General features: G+C 40.8%; 1 protein-coding gene across 4 annotated transcripts in view; it reads right to left on the bottom strand.

The window, feature by feature from the left end:
* Positions 1 to 17,892, bottom strand: part of LOC143770190 (synaptotagmin-1-like) — a 261,510-nt gene that overhangs the window by 19,853 nt on the left and 223,765 nt on the right. For all 4 annotated transcript variants that reach the window (XM_077259562.1, XM_077259563.1, XM_077259564.1 and 1 more), the window contains 3 exons: positions 12,202 to 12,318; positions 8,979 to 9,146; positions 6,685 to 6,852 (listed from right to left, as the gene is read on the bottom strand). In XM_077259562.1, the coding sequence (XP_077115677.1) occupies positions 6,685 to 6,852; positions 8,979 to 9,146; positions 12,202 to 12,318 (453 nt within the window). The remainder of the gene's footprint in view (positions 1 to 6,684; positions 6,853 to 8,978; positions 9,147 to 12,201; positions 12,319 to 17,892) is intronic.

Here is a 17,892-nt window from a genome sequence, read left to right as displayed (position 1 = left end):
GGTGCCTCAGGGTGATCCTCGACTCTGCCCTCTCTTTCAAGCCACATATCCAAGCCCTTGCCTCCTCCTGCCGCCTCAAACTCAAAAACATTTCTCGGATTTGCGCATTCCTTGACCGCGACACCGCAAAAACACTAGTGCATGCCCTTATCATCTCCCGCCTCGACTACTGCAACCTCCTACTCTCTGGACTCCCCTCTAGCACTCTGACACCACTCCAATCCATCCTACACTCTGCTGCCCGACTAGTCTACCTGTCTCCCCGCTATTCCCCAGCCTCTCCCCTATGCCAAGCCCTTCACTGGCTTCCTATCTCCCAGAGACTCCAGTTCAAAACCCTCACAATGACTTACAAAGCCATCCAAAACCTATCTCCTCCATACATCTGTGACATGATCTCCCGGTACCTACCAACACGCAACCTACGATACTCTCAAGACCTCCTTCTCTACTCCCCTCTCATCTCTTCTTCCCACAACCGCATCCAAGACTTCTCCCGTGCTTCCCCCATACTCTGGAACTCTCTACCCCAGCACATCAGACTCTCGCCTACCATAGAAACCTTCAAAAAGAACCTGAAGACTCACCTCTTCCGATAAGCCTACAGCCTGCAGTGATCCTGTACCTACTGAACCGCCGCACAACCAGCTCTACCCTCTCCTAGTGTATCATCACCCACCCCCTGCAGACTGTGAGCCCTCGCGGGCAGGGTCCTCCCTCCTTATGTACCTGTGTGCCTTGTTTTTTGCTCATGTTTAATGTATTTGTCTATATTTGCCCCGTATTTCACATGTAAAGCGCCATGGAATAAATGGCGCTATAAAAATGTATAATAATAAGAATAATAAGAATAATTTTGTCCTGACCACTCCTGCCAGTCTGCACCACCGTACAGAAGCTTACTCCGCAACCTCGGCCCAGGGGGGGCCCTGTTTAAATCCGCACCTCTGTACAGGGATTAGAAAGGTGAAGGCCAGCGCAGACCCTGGGGTCTGGTAAGCAGAGTGGCTTCTGTTAAGCCTGTCCATGGTCTCCATTTTATAGCTGCCAGGCAACTACTGACAGAATCTCATTGCACCATAGCGGTCGCGTTCTAGCAAGGTATTGTCGTTTGTTCGTTTGGTAAAAAAAAATGTCATTGTCATGGTTGATCTTTTTCATCTTGCATTGATAATCAAATTGATATCTAATTGTCTAGTTTTAATATTTCTGTGTTTTTGTATGCTCAGAATAAGCTTTGTTTGTAAATGTAATAGAACAGGATATTGGTTTTCGGTTGTAGACAGTTGGAATCTGTTTTAAGCCAGAAGTCAGTTAACTTTATTGTAACTGACATATCCTTTTGTGATTAAGTCCTGTAACTTCCTCTTTTCTGAAGACAATAAAAACCCCATGCATCTGATTTGAGGATGGGTCAGACAGGCTTTACACACAGACGGACCCCCGTGTATACGTTGTCTCCGATTGGTGGCCATCCTGGATGGGTCAACATTGGACATGGGCATGACTCCTTGTGCCTCCCCTAAAGCTCTCTCTAAAGAAGGGTTTCCACAACATCATAATGTTCAACCTCTTGACTTCTTCAGTGAAATGAGAACCCTCCTGACAAATCGGTGCCAATTTTTCCATGTAGGAGGACCACTCTATAGATCTAGTAAATGTGAAGAAGTTCTTTTCTGAATGTTTGGTCCAATAGATTGACAACTGGAATCATGAGGGAAAGATTAGCTCGTTTGTGGCCAGATCATACACTGTGGTTCCCTTTGCCTTTGCTCAGACCAATATCGTTGTTGATCTGAATGGACATTTATTTTTTTCGATTGTGTTAACTGTGCAATTATGTAGTAATTCTTAATTTTATAGTCTTTAATTTTCACAGTTTTTCGTTGTGAAACTCCATATATATTTTTTTGTCAACCTGTTTTCCTTGAACCTTCTCCAAATCTTTTCTACAATGTTCTGCCTAAAACTTTATTCTACCATTCACATTTTACCTCCACTAATAATTTGTTTGCCAATATTATACTTTAATTATGAATGAAAAGAAGAAAAACGCCATCTTTATCTCCCGTGGATCATTTTGGCTTCATACTGTAGCTTCTACCAAGCTCGTTATTTTCTATATTGTTATAAAGTTGCAGACCTTGGAAGATTTACATTTTGGGAAGGTGGAAGAATAAATGAAAATTATACAGCAAAAGATATTTGTAAACTGCCAGAGATAAACCAATTGATGAACCAAATAGTGTGCAAGCTAGACTACGCTTTAGAAAAAATGATCGGTGAAGAAATATTTCAAGTCCTCCACCCCAAGAAAGATAACATGAGTGCACAGGTCCAGGCTATGGTAGGTAGTTGTATTTATTAGGTTTTTGGAGCAGGCAAAATTCTTGCATGCAGTCAATGGATAACCCTCATGCGTGACACGAAGCAGTTTTTTTCGTAAATTGATCCTTTACAGGTCACGGCATGGTTTTTACAAGCTCCAGTACTTCCAGGACAATGTTGGTGGCTACACAGTGTGTATCTCTATGGTGCTAATTCGTGATGTGTTCAGTAACAGATTCATCTCTAAGGACATATAATCCACCATATTTACCTGATTTTACACCTCCAGATTATTTTATATGAGAGCTATGTAAGAAATGATTTTCAAAGACAATTTTCATGCTATTCTTGAATTGACTCAGTGGTGTTTCTATGTTTCTGATGCCAAGAAGATAAAATGTGAAAATGTCTTGAAGCATTTGGGGATTACCTTCAATACCTTTCTGAACAGGTAAAACAACAGTAGCTGCATCTATATTTCCGAGATGACGGGTTTACCTGTACATTAAAGGGAACCTGTCATCTCAGAGACTGCTATTTACCTGCAGGTCCACAGGTTACAATGAGTTACAATGAGAGTTGAGTGAATTTTTCAAAATTTGGTTCCGATTATGATCGGCGCTGAATATTGTTTTTGTATTACAGCCAAACGTCATTGGAGTCAATGGGGGTAGAAATGAACGAATATGCTCAGAACTGATCATCAAACATAAATTTGGCACGAATAGGGTATCAATATGGCACGAATATGGCAAATTCTGATTCAGCGACCGATTCCGAACATATTTGTTCAACTCTAGCTACCAATGCTGCCTGGCCACCTTATTGAGAATGCAGCTAATGGGAGAAAATTAACTTATTTCCTCCTGGGAACCTAGAGCTGTTATAGTTACTGCTCACAGACCACTCACTATACAAATCCTGATGCAGAAATGCTGTAGAAAAAGCTGTCAGTTAAAGTGCCAGGTCAGACTTAATGCCTCCACTCATGATGAGCGGTGAATGTAGTCGCTCCATGACAAAGCCGGCGGCTCCCGGGATGGAGCCAAGTTTATTTTCTCCTTGTAACCGCAGCCAGGCAGCATTCTATTGCTATGTACAGGTGGATTGACCCTACTGTATATCTGCAGGTAAATGGGCTAAATAGAATACAAAATATGACTTAATATTATGACTTTTACTGCATAATAATCCTTATTTTACATTATGCTTTGTACAGTTACTCAGCTAGAATATCACATTGGACAATGATACGGTGAGGAAATAAACTCCATATAAAACTACCACTTTTCTTCCTTTTCTAACTCTTATTGGTAAAGTCCATTGGTAATAATAATAATATGCTATAATAAAATGTTAAAACAAGAAAAGAAAAATAAAAAGTAAACAAACATTTTTTGGAATACGAGATTTTATGACCTTATAGTAGTGTGATCCTATAATTTCCTGGAGTACAAATGTGAAAGCTATGAAATCAGCTGGCATCGCGTAATTGGTGATTAAACTAAAGTAAGTCATAACACAGTGAATAAATAGGGGAAAACCTAATGTCACGCCGGGAGAAAATATAGCAACCGCACTCTGCAGGGAGCCTATTAATTTAAAGGTAAATAAGGAATCATTACTCACTGGGGAAGCTGTAAATGAGAAAAAGCACGTACTGGCATGTATTAGGACTTATTTATAAAGTGGATGCTAAAAAGGCCAAAGCTTTTTTGTACTTTCACATATACCACATTCATTGTTCTGATTTCTGCTCACCTTCGCGACTGCATTACCTCGCTTACTATTGTAAGTACATTTTGGTAGAAGTAATGTCGTGAGAAAAAATTGACTAGTAGAGATTAGAAGAAAAACTATCATGTTGTGATATACAGCTACATATATATATATACTGTATATATATATATTGTAGCATGGCTAAAGGGTGTGCAGTCGACGGAAGATATGTGTCGCATAGGTGGCTTGTTGCTGTAATGTAGCCCGGAGTATTTCTGTGTTGCACATAACCATGTATATATATGTGTTTCAGGACCTGTGGTGATGTCAGACCACATGGCTAATCATGTGATGGGTTACTGGGTGTGGTTAGCTCTATATAAGACAGGCTAATGCTTATCACAGTGGATATGTGTGGAGGTGCTAGCCTCCAGAGGGTGTTAAGGCTCCAGGTCTGAGCCTGAAGGAATGGACAGTTGTTTTTCCTTTTGCCTGAGTTAAAGGCTATTTGTTTTTCTGTTTATGCTAAATGGTTTATGAAGCAATAAACCTCTGAACTTTTGTTGGAACCTGCCTCCTAAGTGTCAGCCGTCGCACCTGAGTGAGTGAAACCCCTACAATTGGTGGAGAATGCGGGCAGCGTTCCCAGTGGAGACGTAAGTCTATTTTTGAATGTCCTGGGTCAAGTCGGCTGTAAGCCAGCAAGCATTGCCGGGGAAAATGGAGGACCTGCTGAAACACTTGGTCCAGTTGCAGTCACAGCAGCAAGAGACCAACAGGCTGTTGCAGTCACAGCAGCAGGAGACCAACAGGCTGTTGATGCAGCAGATACAACAGAGCCAGCAGGAGCAACAGCAGAGCCAGCAGGAGCAACGGCAGCAGATGCAGCTTCTGGCAACCGCCATCCAGGGCAAGACGAGCGCCCCAACCCCAGGTTTGGCTGATGACACCCACGTCCGGAAAACGGTAAGACGCGCATTACAGAAAATGACTATGCTAAGAGGTTTATGAAGCAATAAACCTCTGAACTTTTGTTGGAACCTGCCTCCAAAGTGTCAGCCGTCGCACCTGAGTGAGTGAAACCCCTACAATATATATATATATATATATATATAGTGGTGCAGCTATAGAAGGTGCAGAGGTAGCTATCGCATCTGGAGCCATCAATGCAATGCCCATTGACAAAAAATGTTGGGGCATTCGGCATATAATTCTGCAATAATGTTTTAGCACTTCATTGCTGAATAAGCAAGAAGTGGAGTGCCGGATGTCAGAGAAAGCAGAAATGGTCTATTACTTGCCTTCTTGGTCACTGTATAAAAAGTAATATACACAAACTTTGGGAAATGCTGACAGCATTTCCTCCATCTGGCCCATTGATCATATGATTGCCACGTGCCAGGAGGGAGTAGGATCTGCTAGATCCTAACAGATCCGGATCAGCTCAGTAGCTCAAGCACAAGGCTGTGTTTGCCTGTAACTGGGGATAATATGCTAGACTCAGTTACATGGGAAATCAGAAATAAATAAATGTCCCCTTCTGGCCCCTTGATCATGTGATTACCAAGGGCCAGGATGGAACAGGCGCTGCTGAATCGTAACAGATCCGGATCAGCTCAGTAGTTAAAGCAGGAGGCTGTATTTGCCTGTAACTGGGGCTAATATGCTAGACCCAGTTACAGGGGAAATCACAAATAAATAAATGTCTCCTTCTTCTTGCTCACCAATCATGTGATTGCCAGGTGCCAGGAGGGAGTAGAAGCTGCTAGATCCTAACAGCTCAGTAGTTCAAACTGGGACTAATATGCTAGACCCAGTTACAGGGGAAATCACAAATAAATAAATGTCTCCTTCTGGCCCATCGATCATGTGATTGCCAGGTGCCAGGAGGAAGCAAAATCTGCTGAATCCTAACAGAATCGGATCAGCTCAGTAGTTCAAGCAGGAAGCTGCATATGCCCTATAAGTAGGACTTATATGCTAGACCCAGTTACAGGGAAAATAAGATTTAAATAAATGTATTTTTAAATGTTGAAAAGCTTCCCAAAATCTTTTATGACATTATGGGAAGTTCAATGTGTGAAATAAATGAAAAAAAAAAAAAAAGAAAGCCAGTGCCAGTCTGAATCGCTGTTTCTAGAACCACGACCATTTAAAAGCAAGAAATACGGTATGTCCTATATGTAAAAATAATTATTATAGAAAGGAGAACATAATTAAGGCCTCCTTTAGCTGTCAGTGATTGTTCTTATACGCCAAAAGCAGCCTGAGTTTCAGAATTTACAATCAGAGTTTCCTCAGTTTTTATTGTATGAAAAAAAAATTATAGCGGTTTCTCAAAATTCTCCTACGGAACAGTGCTTGAAAAACTAACACATGGATAGAATCTAATTGCATTCCGATTTTTTCACGGACACATAGACTTGCATTGGCAAATTTTATCTGAGAATTGGATAAAGATCAGACATGCCTCTGTGATTTTGTGAGGACCACTATTATTTTGTGAGGACCACTCTTGTATTAGCAACATTTTAGACACAATTTGCAGAACTCTCATCCAAACGCAGCAAATCTCATCTGCACCCACAGTTTATCAATTTATGCCGTTGGCCACCATTATAAGATGACTTGAATTACCTCTTCTTTTTCAGCAGACTGGAGATCCTGCCACTCCTCGATAACGTGAGCCAGGTCCACAGTGTTCATGTGTACTCGGGCCTCACCAATGGCATCATGTTTAGAGAATCGGTCAAAATCATAAACGGACATCACTAAGGTCTTTCCCCCGAGTTCTGCATAAGGAATCTGGATAAAAGATAAAACCATAAAATGGAGAGTGATGTCTGCAAAATTATTATACAAAAGAAATATAACTGGGCAGAAAAAGAAAATCAAAATAGCATCCAGAATAATGAGTTAGCGGCCTTGCTCACGAGCCATCTGCATAGGAAATACACCATCTGCTGGATAACGCAGGAGGGGAGTGTTAAGGGATTCAAGGACAGCCATAGATGATACCACTCAATAGTTTTATGCTGGAGACAGCATTGACAGAGGAACTCCATCATCTACTCAATTGTATGCAATTACTTCATGAAGTGTGACACTAAGAAAAAGTCTGAATCAATACCTGAACCTGCAGTACGTGGGCCTGAAAATGCTCCGGTGGTACCTGAACCTTAAACCACTCGGGCAGTATCTGAACCTGAAACCACTCCAGCGATATCTGATCCTGATGCCGCCCCTGCAGTATCTGAACCTGAAACCATTTCGGCAGTACCTGAACCTGAAGCAGCTCCAGCAGTATCTGATCATGAAGCCACCCATGCGGTACCTAATCCCGAAGCCGCACCTGCAATACCCAAACCTGAAACTACTCCGGCAGTACCTGAACCTGAAACCGCTCCAGCGGTATCTGATCCTGAAGCCGTCCCTGCAGTACCCAAACCTGAAGCTACTCTGGCAGTATCTGAATCTGAAACCACTCTGACATACCTAATCCTGAAGCCATACATGCAGTACCCGAACCTGAAACTGCTCCGATGGTACCTGAAACTGAAACCGGTCCTGCCTTAGACTCAGAGTCCATGTCTACTGTCCTGACCCTTGGACTCAGCTGTACCAGGATCTGTCCTGGAGTGGCACTTGGCATTCACCTCTGATTCAAGTCTAACCACACCATCAGGGGCTCTAATGAAAACCTAGCTGTTTGCTTAGTTGCGCCCCTCCAGGCTCTCCCCAGCCCGTGGTCTAGTGGGTCCACGATCCACCAGTGTGACAGAATAGGTCTCAATATCAGATGGATGGGGGTGCAACACCCAGTACCTCCACTGTTTTTGGTTCTGGTGATGGCCAGATAGTGAAACTACACTGTTCCATCAACTGTATAGCTGCCAGAGTAGGGTACTAGAGATCCACCCATATTTAAATGAATAGTCATGGACCTGTAGTACCCCACTGTGGCAATTGTATAGCTGAGAGAGCTATGTATTTCCGTTCTGCAATTGATGACATCTGGCTGCTGCTGACAGCATAACCAGCTGATTGATGGTGGTGCAGGGCGTTGCACATTCACCGATCTGAATTTGATGACATATTCTCAGAGCTCACCAGACCACCGTATTATTGGATTCAAGTGCGATCCTACAAAACTTCGGATCACACTTGGACCAATGTTATTCTATGGGGCAGTGCACATATCCAATTTTTTCCTCAGACAGAGGCTGTTCGGAGAAAAAATAGCAGCATGTCTGAGTTTGATCCAGTATTTGTATCACACTCGGCCATGCAAGTCAATGAGTCTATGGGAAATACCAGACTGCACTCGGATGACATCTGAAACTACCTCCAGAACCCCATAAGACCCAACCAGGTCTAAGTGGTAGACACGGCTTGTCCATGTATGACACACAGAGCTAATAATGGCAAAAAAAATCTGAATGCGCACTTAGTAAAAAACATTGAAACAATTACAGAAAAAATATTTTAATTTTTAGTTCTCACAATTAGTTATACCTACTAGAGTTAGTATGAATTGATTTGCAGTACCCGTCCATTAGCCACGACAGTAATCTTTAGCTGCCAGACTGGAGCCTTGTGAACTTGCTGCTACCTGCCAGCATCTTCAGCTCTTCTTTTGACTACCCATCCTGGAGCAATGCACATGTGCAGCACGCCGCCAGGCTGGCTAATCAAAGGATGAGCAGTGGATGCGGGAGGGTAGGAGACAGTTCTGAGGGCCCCATCCAGTGGCCACAGATTACGGACAATTCACACCATACCAAATACCAACATATCAAAATATAGCAGACTTCACAAGACATTACGATATGTGTATCCTCAACTCTTGGATGAACTCTTGAGCATAGTTGTGTTCCTTTGGTTATATTTTAAGGATTGCACATTTTCTATAATATCACATCAACTCTTACCTTAAAGGTGAAGGACTCATTGAAGGTTGGATTAAGTGTCTTGCGATGAACTTTTGTTTCATGCTTCTTCTTTTTGTCTGGAAGGAGAAACACTTTGACGTATGGATCGGAAGTTCCACCAATATCTAATGCTGGGAGGTCTGCAGCTTGTATGATTCCCACAACCAGCTGGGCAGAGAAGCAAAGAAAATACAAAACTCAGATCAATGTCTGTGCTTCAGATGACTCTCAACCAGTGGTTCACCTACATTACATTGGAGCTCTGGACTCTTATCTCAACCTGCTATAATGTAAATCTGTAATAAGGTCGTGCACAGGGACCTTTGGGCTTCCTTAGGCACCAGGGATTTTCTGTGGCTGCGACCTCTTTTATACATTATAGCTACACCTCTGAATATTAATGCTAAATTGTATGTCTCTCATTATGGCTTATAACTTCTAGATTAAGTACAGATACAGCCAAAAGTGTTGGCACCCTTGAAATCATTCCAAAAAATGAAGTATTTCTCCCAGAAAATTATTGCAATTACACATTTTTTATTATACATGTTTATTTCTTTTGTGCTTTTTGGAACAACACAAAAAAATATAGAAAATAAGACAAATTGTTCATCATTTCACACAAAACCTCCAAAATGGGCCCGAAATTGTGGGTAAGCACATTTGTTTCAAGCATGTGATGCTCGTTCACACTCACCTGTGGCAAGTAACAGGTGCGGACAATATGAAAATCACACCTGAAGCCAGATAAAAAGAGGAAATGTTGATTCAATCTTTGCATTGCTTGTCTGTGTGTGGGATATGCCACACACTAGAGAAATGATGGGAGTGGTGGGCAGATTTCTCAGGGTTCCACGCTCAGATGCAGACCAGCTGGATCAGTAAATATGAAAATTTATGAGGCACAACGCGTTTCTGGGATGATCCATCCCCTTCATCAGGTAGTATCATAGACGTGATAAAGGAACGGATCATCCCAGAAACACGTTGTGCCTAATAAATCTTCATGGTTACTGACCTGGCTGGTCTCTTTCATCTGAGTGAGGCGCTCTGAGAAATCCATCCACTTTTCCCATCATTTCTCCTCTGATATGGCTCCTGTGTTAAACACCAGGTGTTGGCAGAAGGTGCTGCAGTGCTCCAGGATTGGCAGTTTCTAATGTCTGTTCATGGTATTGTGCCTGGTCTGTGTAACCATCAGAGTTGAGCGTATTACCTCCCTCTCCTCCCTTTATTGATCTGGGCTGTCATTCACATCGAGCACTCGCTCTCTCCTTTACTTCCATGTGTGCCACTCTAAGCATAGAGGTCATAAAGAGGAGAAGAGAACTGTCTGAGGAGTTGAGAACCAAAATTGTTGAAAAATATCAAGAATCTCAAGGTTACAAGTGCATTTCCAGAGCTCTTGAAGTTCCGTTGTCCATGATGCGCCACATAATCAAGAAGTTTACAACCCATGGCACTGTAGCTAATGTCCTTGGACGTGGACAGCAGTGAAAAATTGATAAAAAGGATAGTCCAGATGGTGAATAAGCAGCCCCAATCAAGTTCTAAAGAAATTCAAACTATCCTGTGGGCTCAGGAAGCAGCGAACTATCCGTTGACATTTGAATGAAATTAAACACTATGGTAGGAGACGCAAGAGGGCCCCACTGCTGACACAAGGACATAAAAAGCTAGACTGCAGTTTGACAAAATGTACATGAGTAAGCCGCAATCCTTCTGGGAAAGTGTCTTGTGGAAAAATGAGACTAAGATAGAGCTTTTTGGTAAAGCACATCATTCTACTGTTTGCCGAAAATGGAATGAGGTCTACACAAAAAAGAACACAGTACCTACAGTCAAATATGGTGGAGGTTCAAATATATTTTGGTGTTATTATGCTGCCTCTGGCACTGGGTGCCTTGGTTGTGTGAAGGCATCATGAAATCTGAAGATTACCAACAGATTTTGGTTCACTATGTAGTGGCCCAGTGTCAGAAAGTTGGATTTACATCCTAGGTCTTGGGTCTTTCAGCAGGAAAATGTCCCAAAACAAACTTCAAGAAGCACCCAGAAATGGATGGAAACAAAGTATTGGAAAGTTCTGAAGTGGCCAGAAATGAGTCTGGAATGGGTCTAAATCCCATTGAACAACTGTGGAGAGATTTTAAAATTGCTGTTGGGAGAAGGCACCGTCAAATATGAGAGACCTGGAGCAGTCTGCAAAAGAAGAGTGGTCCAAAACTCCAGGTGAGAGGTGTAAGAAGCTTGTTGGTGGTTATAGGAAGCAATTGATTGCAGTTATTTATTTCAAAGGGCGTGCAACCAAATATTAAGTTGAGGGTGCCAACAATTTTGTCTGGCCCACGTTTGGGATTTTGTGTCAAATTATGTCCAATTTGCTATTTTTTTCTTTCTTTATTTGTTTTCTTCCAATACAAACAAAGGAAATAAATATGTCTATAACAAAATGTGTAATTGCAAAACATTTTCTGGGAGAAATACTTCATTTTCTGCAACAATATTAAGATATTAAGGAGATATTAAGATATTAAGGAGTTCGAAAAAATGATCAATAATTAAGTAATTTTCAGCTATGACAGTACATGAAATGTTAACCTGTGTGCCTATAGCCATCTTTACTAGTCACAATATAGTCATTGTATAGCAACTTAGAAACTTACAAACCAGGTTGACTGGTAGAGTTAGTTAGAAGGGGTTGTCCAGTAAAAAACGGTGGAGGTCCGACTGCTAGGACCCACACAAATTGGCAAAACGGGCAATTATTAATCCCCCCATGGGGCACTTTGCAAAATGAAGTGGCAAGTCAGATGTCCGACTATCATTCTATTTATTCTCCATAAGGTTGGCGGAAAAATCCGAGTCCAGCACTTGGCAGCCCCATAAGAAAAATGAACGGAGTGGCGGTCTAGGATGTGCACTACCACTCCATTCTAGCAGGGATAAAAGTGCCTCCTTGTGTCAATACTTGTGGGTCCCAGCAGTCTGTACCCTACTGAACAATAAGTTATCACCCATCCATTGGAGCACATAGCCTTACAAGTCAGAAATGCCCCTTGGTAATTTTATATTATCGTATATGTAATAAATCATTAATCATCTCTAGATATATTTTTATATAGTAATTACATCACTTTTCAAACTTAGTATATGAATATAGATCCACGGAAACTGCGCTGGTGTATCCTTAGCATTGTCACTGAAGATAATTTATCCTCACCTGTCCAGTTTGGAAGTCATAGTCCAGGGAGTACTGGAGCTTTCCTAACTTCTCCTGTGGTTTCTCTTCTCTTTCTTCTAATAAAGAGGGGTCCAGGTCTTCAACATCTGGTTGCACCTACACAAAAAAAACCCATAAAACGTAAGTATTTGTTTTTTACCAATTTCTTTTTTTACATGAATTATATATATTCACCAACTGCAAGAAGAGAAATTGAAAATGATGAGAAATCAAAGAGGAAAATGACTGAAAAATGTAAGATAGCGTTTTGACACGTGGATGTAACTGCATTCATTAGTGAACACATTTGTAGTTGATCATTTCTTTGATGACCACAGGGCAATAATTTGGAACTATCATTCGGGCAATCATTGACCTGTGTAAAAAGTTTTATAGGATTAGTCTTGATCATTCAAGGTTTTTTGACTACCTGCCTCTGCGGAAATCTGGTGGCATTTGGTGACAGCTTCCTCTTTGTGCCACGTCCATGTTGTGCAGCTGTTTAGTGAACTAGTGAACCCTGCTTCCAACTGTATCTCTAGGAACATTCAATGCCTTTCTATCTTTTTGTATCCTTTTCCTTGTTTGTATAAGGCAATGATCTCATCTCAACTTTTTGGACCACTCTCTCAACAACTCATGAAATTTTAGCAAACTGGTGGACATCGTTTAAGGGCTAAGATTCCTCAGGAACGCTACTTGAAGCCGGTATCTGGCTTTAAGAACATTAGGCCCACCAGAGGATTTGATTCTGAGGGTCCACCTTTCTCCCTCACTCAAGAGCCCCATAGCAGCTGCAAAGTTTGCACTATGAACTCTCCTGAAGAAGAAGACAGGGCCCACCGGAGGATTCTCCGGTTCTTTGGTGGGCCAATCTTACCCTGCTTACAGCCTACAGAAGAAGATCAGAATTTCCAAGACCATCAGCGAGTGAAATTGAGTGATCTGTGAAGTATTTAAAATACGTGTTCCAAATTATTATGCAGATGCTATTTTTTTTCCTAAATGGTTGATGCAAATGAGTCAATTTAATGTTCAAATCATCAACCCTTAGAGTATAACTCAAATTTTATTTGACAAACCTCCCAGTGATAAGTATTTTTTTCAAAACTAAAAAAACCTTCAAATGCAAAGTTCCAAATTATTATGCACAATGGACTTTCCAAACATTTTATGGGTTGTAAAGAACTGAAAATTATAATTTGTTGAATTTGCAGCATTAGGAGGTCGCACTTACTGAAATAATAAACTTTCTCAATCAAAAACATGTTAACAGGCCAAATTACATGTTAACATAAGACCTTTCTTTGATATCACCTTCACAATTCTTGAATCCATTGAACTTGTGAGTTTTTGGAGAGTTTCTGGTAGTATTTCTTTGCATGAAGTCGGAATAGCCTCCCAGAGCTGCTGTTTTGATGTGAACGGCCTCCCACCCTCATAGATCTTTTGCTTCATGATACTCCAAAAGTTCTCTATAGGGTTGAGGTCAGGGGAAGATGGTGGCAACACCATGAGTTTATCTCCTTTTATGTCCATAGGGTCAATGACTCAGGTCTTCTTTGCAGTATATGATAAGATAAATGCATTGCCAGCATGAAGATGATTTTGCTATAGATGGCACAGTTCTTCTTTTTATAACATCGAAGAAAGTGGTCAGTCAGAAACTCTACAGACTTTGTCAAGGTCATTTTCATATCTTCAGGTAACCTAAAAGGGATTACCAGTTCTCTCCCCATGATTCTTGGACAAAACTCGATTGCGCCATCTCCTTGCTGATGTCACAGCCTTGTTGGGACATGGTGGCCATTCACCAACCATTCCCTACTCTATCCATCTGCATCGTCCATGGTTACACGTCACTCATCAGTAAGTAAGACTGTTTTAAAATTAGTCTACATGTATGTCTGGGCCCACTGCAACTATTTCTACTTGTGAGCACTGTTTAAGGGTGGCTGAATGGTAGGTTTATGCACAACTGCAATTCTCTGGAGGATCCTACACCATGAGGTTTGTGGCATTCCAGAGGCACCAGCAGCTTCAAATATGTTTGCTGGTTTGTAATGGTATTTTAGCTGTTGTTCTCTTAATCCGATGCATTTTTCTGGCAGAAACCTTCCTCATTATGCCTTTATCTGCACAAACTCATCTGTGCTCTGCATCAGCCACAAATCTCTTCACAGTATGATCACGCTTACGTTTTTGTGAAATAGGAAATGTTTTCACACCTTGTCCAAGGCATTTCACCAGAGAGATCCTTTTACTTTCCCCTTATTGCATGAAACCTGTGACTGCTTAATAACGTGTAACGTCCTTCTTAAGTAGTTTTCTTGTGATTGGGCTCATCTGGCAAACTAATTATCGCTGGAGTTTGAGATTGTTTCAGTGATCCAAAAAGCCGTGAGACATAAACCACCCATGAGTTAATTGGAAAAGCAAAGAGTTACATCTTTATAACACTTAAATCCAATTTTCATAATAATTTGGAATGTGGTATGAGAGTATATTAGTAAGTGTCTTTATCTTAGGTTTGCACACATAAAAGTGCATGGGGCTACACTATGGTCTTGATTTCATAAGGTGGTTTCCGTGCTATAATGGATTTTAATAGATTCTTGAAAAATTGTAGGAAAAGGGTTAAACACTGAACTTACTGAGGAGCAAACAAATGTGAATAAAACCTTCAGTTACGAGTCCTCATTAACCTTTTAACTGTTTATTCTGCAGATTGCGCGGCTAGAGGGAGCGTAAGTCCTGGGTCATATGACATAAGGCAATTAAGTGATTAAGCAAAGCGCATTTCCCCTGCCAGATTATTGCCTTCAGTATGCTCTTCTTTGTGGCAAATAGTCATCTAAGAAAAGTTTTACGTAAGAAAAACACAAACCAGACAGGAAAATGAGACACTCTGAGATGACAGGTAGGGGTGACAACAAAGGAAAAGGCAGCCAAAATCGCAAGTGACAGCCTGAGTGACTAATGAGCATGTATTGTATAAGCTGCATTGTTCTAAGTAATTCTCAGAAACGAAAGAAAACTAAAAAATAAGATTGAAGAGGACAAAAGATAACTCCATTTCCAAACAGAAGCAATTGCCGAACCCTCCTGTGAAATGAAGTGTCAAGGAACAGTATGATGTCTGGCTAGAAAGATTTAGATTTCGCAGCCAAAATACGTTTAATTTTAGCAGACAGAGAAAAAAAAATGACTTTGCATTGTTTTGGTGATAACAACTTTCTTGGAAACCTTGAAAACGTATTTATTCCTAATCCTTACCTAATAAAGCCGTGAAGATTTACTACAGAATGGAAAACTTTACGTCACAGCTTTTTGGTTGGAGAGGATTTGATTGAATTATTAGGGGAAAGTAGGAATTACAAGTAAAGGTTTATATATTAGGAAATTTTGGATTACTGTTTGCGTAATGAAAATGTATTTCTAGCATTCTAGAACATATCAATTAATGACAGTAGCTTATAGCTTTGCTAGGCCATATTTACGTTGGATTGTGCCATACTCCTTAATTTTATATTGCTGCATCCCTTCCTTATAAAGTACCACACCGTGCCCAAAAATGATAAGGATTTGTGTTTGTCATTTGGTGCCCAAAAACATTGGCAGTTTCCGAAATAACACAGCCCAATCCTCAGTCTGCTACATCCTGTGCCGCTGTCCTTCTATAGGTTTTGGCATCAAGTGTTGTATTTGTGGTGCATGGTGCGACACTGGTCACTGACCCCCTAAGGATCTATCAGAATACAGTTTGTCAGAAAACAGCTGCTGCAAAGCGGTCGGCTCCTAGATCGAGATATCTTCTGCCTAAGTAAGAAATTCATCGGTTCCATATTACATCATGTGTCAGGGGGTGGACCGCCTACTGTTACTAGAATGCTCGGTGTAAGATAAACTAGGAAGCAAAGTCTGATTGACATCCTCTACAGCTCTCAGAATTCTCTCAGAATAACATGATTAGGCTCAGGACAACAAGTATTGTACAGAAATTATCTAAAGAGTAAATTTGAAACAAAGAAACGGAACCAAAAAAGGAACCAATTTTGGTAGACACTTCGGAGAGTTCCAGGCAATCTTATTTTTTCCCATAACTCACATTTATCACCTATCACTAGAATTAGGGTCCTAAGCCCCCAATTCTTCTCAAGGCATGTACCCTGCTGCTTCAAGGAAGAAGAAGAGACAACCAAATGCAGCATTTAGTTGTTACCATTACCGCCATTCGACTGTCATTGTATCCAAGCTCCATTTTGTATTAAGGAGGAACAAGGTGATGACAAATCTTCTGCAAAAGAGCCATCAACAGTTACAGCAGCTGCTTCCTCCAACCACGAGAATTCCATTCTTTATATGAAACTTCAAGGTACTGAAGTACAATAATAAAATAACTATACTCAGTCACGTAACAGTGGATGAAGGCAAGGACAGTACATCACTCATAAATGGTTATAAGTCTAATTCTACAATTGGCCTTTTAACATATTAATCACAATGGTAGTTACTATTGTATTTTTAATACTTTTAATAAGGTGCTGCTTATAACTAGATCAAGGCTTGTCCATAGGGGACACACAAGTTGCATTACCTGTTCTTGGTCAAGGAAGCACCATAGATAATGTATCTGCCCAAGGTTTTTCATCAAAAGTGATGTGCAAGGTCACCAAGTGCTGAGGATCATAGTGTCTGTCTAATAGCCCCCAATGCTGTGCTGATTTCAGAATTGAAAAAGTCCAAATATCCTTATTTCATTAAGATCAGCACAAAAACTGAACAGTTTGGGGAAAGCTCATTTTTTGTTCCCCATGACTGTGCTCGTTGCACAAAGCAAAGTCCATGATGGCATGGTTGGGGAGTTTGGTAGGATAGAACATGACTGGTAAAGAAGAGTCTTGACCTCAAACCTTGAACTAGAATAAGATTATGCTCTTCTGGATGAATGGGCAGAAATTGAAACAAACACTTCCCACATTTTGCACAAAATCTTCCCCCGAAGAATGGAAGATGTTAAAGCTGCAAAGGGACCGACTCCATATTAATATCTATGGTTTTCCAATGGGAAGTCATAGAAGCTCCTGTAGGAGCAATGTGGAGGTGTCACAATAATTTTCTATAATATATGACTCATTAAAATTAATAAAAAGGTTTATCATAAGAGCAAACATTGCAGTTGGGTGCTGAAACATAAAAGTTGAAAATCAAATTTAGAGCACATTGTTGATTTTTCATTAAAGTAACTTATTGCGTCGGTGCTAGCCAAGCGGTGGTGCATTTACCTCAATTTATCTTTGATATTTGGCAGTTATAACGAGACATGCTCTTATTTCTATGCATCATCCATAACAGGGGTAGGGGATGTAACTGTAAAGGAAATAATATACTACAGTACATTTCCTATAGACTAAAACTTCAAGTTTTAAGACGGCTTTAGCCTATAATTTTGTAAGTCATAAAGAACATCTTTTGATAACAGATTATTCTGCACTGTAATTCTCAACCCACAGTCCTTGCTGAAGGTTTTGTCCTGAAATACTTTCCCATGCTGAGAAGAAAGTAACGTCGTTCCTATAGTGAATGTCAATTTAGTTTAAATCCACCTAAAATGTTCAGAAACTTCCAAATCATTTTGTCTGATCTGATCCAGATATGTGACTGGTTTTACTGATACCCTAAATGAGTTTA

This window comes from Ranitomeya variabilis, chromosome 4 (assembly GCF_051348905.1).
Source record: "Ranitomeya variabilis isolate aRanVar5 chromosome 4, aRanVar5.hap1, whole genome shotgun sequence".
In the NCBI taxonomy this organism is placed as follows: domain Eukaryota; kingdom Metazoa; phylum Chordata; class Amphibia; order Anura; family Dendrobatidae; genus Ranitomeya; species Ranitomeya variabilis.
Note: the sequence above shows the minus strand (reverse complement) of the source record. Positions and strands in the feature narration are given on the sequence as shown.